General features: G+C 31.4%; 1 protein-coding gene across 11 annotated transcripts in view; it reads right to left on the reverse strand.

Annotated features, from left to right (window-relative positions):
- The window catches only part of LOC126895304 (uncharacterized), a 19,052-nt gene that overhangs the window by 10,124 nt on the left and 3,305 nt on the right, over nucleotides 1–5,623 (reverse strand). For 4 of the 11 annotated variants that reach the window (XR_007701623.1, XR_007701624.1, XM_050667039.1 and 1 more), the window contains exons 2-3: nucleotides 4,117–4,164; nucleotides 2,027–2,068 (exon numbers count right to left, since the gene is read on the reverse strand). The exons of 1 other annotated variant lie outside the window; for it this stretch is intronic. Coding sequence is in view for 8 of the 10 variants with exons in the window: in XM_050667039.1 (XP_050522996.1) it covers nucleotides 2,027–2,068; nucleotides 4,117–4,164 (90 nt within the window). In the remaining 2 variants the exon portion in view is untranslated. Of the gene's footprint in view, nucleotides 1–1,013; nucleotides 1,053–1,740; nucleotides 1,780–2,026; nucleotides 2,069–4,116; nucleotides 4,165–5,623 lie in introns of all 11 variants that reach the window. 6 more of the 11 variants (XM_050667038.1, XM_050667037.1, XM_050667043.1 and 3 more) reach the window with 6 other exon arrangements.

Raw genomic sequence — 5,623 nt, forward strand, 5'->3', positions numbered from 1 at the left:
AAAAAAAAAAAAAAAAAAAAAAAACACATCTTAGTAAAACCAATACCTTCTCAGCTTCGCATCGAAGCTAAAATTGAAAAATTTTCAAAAATTAGCGATTTTTAAATTTGTAATTTTTTTGGAGGTTTCGCCCATTTACGGAGAACGAAGGAAATTTTTTCAATTTTTGAGGGTAATGTCTTCGACTAGATGCATTTGTGATCTTTTGACGTATCATTGAAAGAAATCGGTTCGGTGAGAGCTGAGAAAAAGTGACAACAGACACAAAAAAAACATATCATAGTAAAATTAATACCTTCTCAGCTTCGCATCGAAGCTAAAAAAAAGAGAAAACCCTTGGAACACTGACCCCGATATAAAAAGTAACTCAAAAAAATAATAATAAGGAATTAAGCTTAAAACCATAAGAGTCTCAATTATTTCAATATCTGCTCAACCAACGCATCTATACATAATATTATATATTATTCTTGTTCTTTTAACTTAATTATTTTATATTATTCCTTCGTCTCTTTTTTTTTGAGTTACAATATATATCATAAAATTAGTATTCAGTATAGAAAAATTCCTTTTCTTCTGGAAATGGATATTGATGTTGCTTTTAGAATATCCAAGAATTGCTTTTTAATTTTAAAGACTATTAACAGTTTTGCGTCAAAGCAATTTTGATGATAGTGAGTTTAATCACTGTCAGATAATCTATACTTGTCTCAACTATGCCGCATCTTCACTGTGACACGATCCTACTAAACTAGTTTTTTTATCATATATTCACTATAATGATGCGTATGGGCGTGGTGTGGCGCGTTGGTCTCACACTAGTTGTTCTAGCGTGAAGTCTATCGCTGTAGGTGAACGGATGTGTGATCTTGTGTGCTCTTTTACGGTGACGAAATAAGCACTATGTTCCTAGTGTAGAAGGCTACGGTAAACCACTGCACTTAAATTTCCCCAAGATATACCAATTCAGTTGGTATTAACCAACCTAATGGTTGTAACAAAAAAAAGTTCACCTTAATAATAATAATGCGATCAGCTTTTATATTTGAATCCTGAAAAGCAAAATAATGTTGTTAATCATTTTTAAGAGTCATTCATAATATTAACAAAAAGTTATATGATTTTAAATATATAAAAAGCACAATCGAGATGTTTGTTAACATGCATTAATGAGGCAGCTTTAAAATCTTATGAAATTATATTTAAGAAAAGAAATTAATTGAATGAATACTTAAGCAGACACAACACTAAGAAAATTTATCGTTGTTTACTCAATAACTGTCTGAATTGACATACCAATTTATGAAAAAAAATTGCCAATCAAAAAATATTATTCTCTTAATAAATTTTTTTTATAAAAATGTACAAATCAAAATTTAATTTATCTAAAAAAATCATAATAAATATTAAAGTTATTGTTTAAAATATTATTTCCAACGATAGATCTTGAGGAAATCTTTCGAAAGTTATCTCTTTAACCTATTATTATTATTATTTATTATTAAATGGTTTATGGTCTAAATTTAATGATTAAGTTTGCTTATCATATACATTCGTTTATTATATTGCTAAATGCTTTAAAAAATAAAATAATAGAAGTTGCACTTTTAAATAATTTTGAGATATTTTTAAAAACTTAGTTGCATTTAATGATGTAGCAATAGGAATTTTTCTCAAAGAACAAGGAATTTCCCGGAAAATAAATCATATAAAATTATTTAATATTTTTCATTTATTCACATCAATCTTTTCAGGGTGACGAGCTTCTATAACTGGATCCTGAAAAGTAAAAAAATTATGAAAAGAATTTTTATAGGTCAATAATATATTTAAAAAAAGTCATATGAACAAGAGCCGTAGAATAATATAATAACAATAATTTATTCATAAAAATGAACAGATTTTTATAAAAACATGATTATTTAACGAAATAATGGACGGTAGTATTCTTAATAAATCACGCTGTACAAATTTATACAGGTTTTTTTTTTGCAGTATGATGTTATCATACTAATTTTATACATACTTCATTAACGGGTTTAAGAGTTATATTTTCATTTGTTTTTCCCTGAAAATATGAGTAGATAATTACATCTTTATATAATAAGTTTTTAAAAATATAATCAATGCACGTGTGCTCATTTTACACATACTAAATAATATCTTAAGTATAGGAACCTAATGATCAGTAGAATATACGATAATTTCTGGCAATATAAAAGATCACAAATCGTATCTAGTTGATGACATTATCCTTAAAAATTTAAAAAACTTCCCTCATTCCCCGTAAAAGGGGAAATTTCCAAAAAAATTACAATTTTTAAAGTCGGTAAATTTTGTCAGTTTTTTCACTTTTTTTCTTAAAACTACCATAAATTTTTAAAAAATCAACAAATCAATATAATTTTTTTGTTTAGATATTTAACGTGCTCACTGGGGGGTATTGAAAATAGCAACTTTTTTACAAAAACTAACTATTTTAACTTGACTTTTGAAAATGATCCGAAAATATTCACAGTTTTATTTAATCTAAAATTAAAGCTTATATTATATACTTTACTATGAAAAAAAAAAATTCGAGATATACATTTTCTTCTTGGTAAAAATGGTTACCGTATTCAAAAATATGTTATTTTTGTATTAAAATTCTGGGTTTTGTATTTTATTTTATTTTAAAATATCTTTACAATGGTAATAAACTGACTTTTATGAATTTTATATAATTTAATTGACATAGAATAAAGTTCATAAGACATAAGAAATTAAACTTATTAAAATTCTTTCCTTTTTTAGTCGAAAAAGTAAGTTTTAAATTTGAATTAGCTTAAATTGCTAATTTTATCATGCGACGAAAGTAACGAACAGTTGCCGAAACGGTTACACTTGTGTCTTTCACGCTTAGGGTACGAGGTTTAGCGTCCGTGGCACCGCAGCCGGGGACATGGTCTGAGGTGGTCAGGCGGAAGACGCCTAAAGCGATGGCGGACCTTCCTCCAAACCCCGGGCTTCCCGCAACCGCGCGAAGACACGTATTCAGGGCGACGGCCCCGAAAACCGAGGCCATTATTATCGGTCCTCTTAAGGAGGGCCAACAATATTCGGCCATTATTAAGAGGGCCATGGCAAAGGTTGACCTCCAGGCGCTGGGCGTCGTGTTCTCCGGTACCCGCAGAAGCAAGACGGGAGCGGTGCTCTTGGAGGTTCGGGGTACCGGGGCCCAGGCCGACCTGTTGGCCGCGTACACCGCCCAGCGATGTGCGTGGCATTCATACTGCTCGACGTGGAGGAGTGGATAGTGGAAGAGGACGTCGTGGGGGCGTTGACCACTATCCTCTCGAACGGGGGGGTCGATATGCCTACTGGTTCGGTGTCAGTCCGACTGCACGGGAGCGGCAAGGGCCGCTTCGCGTGATGCGAAGTGTCCGATAGGGCTTCGCAACCGTTGGTCGGGCTGACGCGACTCCGGATGGGATGGGGCACGTGCCGGATCCAGGTCCCAAAGGACAAGGAACCACGCTGCTACAGGTGCCTCGACAGGGGGCACATGCAGACGGCGTGAAGCGGTGCCAACCGGACCGGTGGGTGTTTTTCGTGCAGGGCAGAGTGCCACGGGGCAAGGGATTGCCCCAAGAAGGTGGGAGGGCCGGAGAAACCTACAAAAGGATATCTCCTGTCCTCTTCACTATTTGCGTGTGTTTTATTTGTTTTGTGAATTTTTATGGCAACCCATAGCAAAGTCCTATCCCCACCTCCACGTGGTGCGGCCTGCGCAACGGATCCCACTCTGGGATCTGGCTAACGGGGGAGGCCACGTCGTGTTGTGACTCAGTTCTTGATTAATTTCGGGCTGAGTCACAACACGGCGGTGTGATTTATAGACGGCGTGGGCCACCCTGAAGCAATACCTCGCGGTAGTTCCAGGGCGGTCCATATTATGCCGGCTGTGTAGAAAAAAAAAAAAAAGGGTACAAGGTTTGAATCAGTCTGTGGCAATTGATATTTATGATTTTATTTTTATATCATATAATAGTTGAAATATACATAACTATGAAAGTTGTTTCTGCTTTATCTTAAGATAATCTGTTCATAAAAAATTAATAAAATAAAATAAATTACTTCTTCGACTTCCCGTGCAATTCTTCTTTTAACTTTTTCAATGTATTCCTAAAGAAAATATTTTTTTTTATACTATATTTGTAATAAATATTCAAAAAAATAATGTTAACAAATATGTAATTATTCTAACCGATATCATTCTATTCAAATCTATATAGCTTCAATAAAGGTAACATGTATGTTTATACATATATATTAGTACATAGCTATTGGGTTTTTAAGTCTCATTACCTAAGTACCACGAAAATGTATAAAAAATTCAAATATAAGAAATGAATCCAATTTATGAAATGTAAATATTTTTAAAATTATAGGCGATTTTAAGAATTTTAATTGTCCTTAAAATTCATTACAAGTTATGAGAGTACGTAATAGTATAAGATAGTAAGATATGATATAGAGATAGTATAGCTATGAGATATCAGTAATAAAAATTGTATGATAGAAGAATCATTTATGATGTTGAACTAGTACAATTATTAAAATAAAATTAATTGAATTTTTTCATTATTAACACAGTACTGTGTTATTATTAACCGCACATTACGTTATTAATTTATATAAAATTGTATCGGAATCTGAATCAAAAGTGCTCAGTGGTCTATTGGAAAGGTTTGTTTTATAATTATCATATAGCAACATTTAGCGTTGCTGCCGATACAAGTTAAATTATTTTGATTTACACAATAATATTCTGAAACATATGATGATAAACAAACAGATATGTTTTTAAAATAAAATTTTCAATGAAATAATTTTTGATAAAGGTTTTAAAAAAAGTATCCATAATTTTTATTTTTTTTAGCTTTGATGCGAAGCTGAAAAGGTATTAATTTTACTAGGATATGTTTTTTTTTTGTGTCAGTTGCCACTTTTTCTCAGCTCTCACCGAACCGATTCTTTCAATGATACGTCAAAAGATCACAAATTGTATCTAGTCGAAGACATTACCCTCAAAAATTGAAAAAATTTCCTTCGTTCCCCGTAGATGGGGGAAACCTCCAAAAAAATTACAAATTTAGAAATCGCTAATTTTTGAAAATTTTTCAATTTTTTTTACTTAAAACTGCCATAACTTTTTCAAAAATGAATAAATCAATATAGTTTTTTTTTTATAAATGCATAATATTATTACCTTTCACTTGGTATATTTTTTTCATAAATTTGACTCTTTACCTGCTCACAGGGAGGGATTCAAAATGACAACTTTTACACAAAAATTTAACTTTTTCAACTTTTGAAAGTGTTCTGTAGATACTGACACTTTTATATATATCTTAAATTGAAGCTTACATAATATACTTTTATATTAAAAAAAAATTTCGGACTTTATTTTGCTTTCATGGTGAAAACAGTCATCAAAGTTTTTAAAAAAAAATACGATTTTTGTAAAAATATTTGAAACTTTTTGAAAAATGTATGGATGAATAGTCATCAATATGTCATAGCATTATAAAGTTAAAAATGTAAAATACAAAATCGAAAATTTTCACACGAAAATAGCATT

This window comes from Daktulosphaira vitifoliae, unplaced genomic scaffold, assembly GCF_025091365.1.
Source record: "Daktulosphaira vitifoliae isolate Bord-2020 unplaced genomic scaffold, ASM2509136v1 Scaffold_1, whole genome shotgun sequence".
Classification (NCBI taxonomy): Eukaryota; Metazoa; Arthropoda; class Insecta; order Hemiptera; family Phylloxeridae; genus Daktulosphaira; species Daktulosphaira vitifoliae.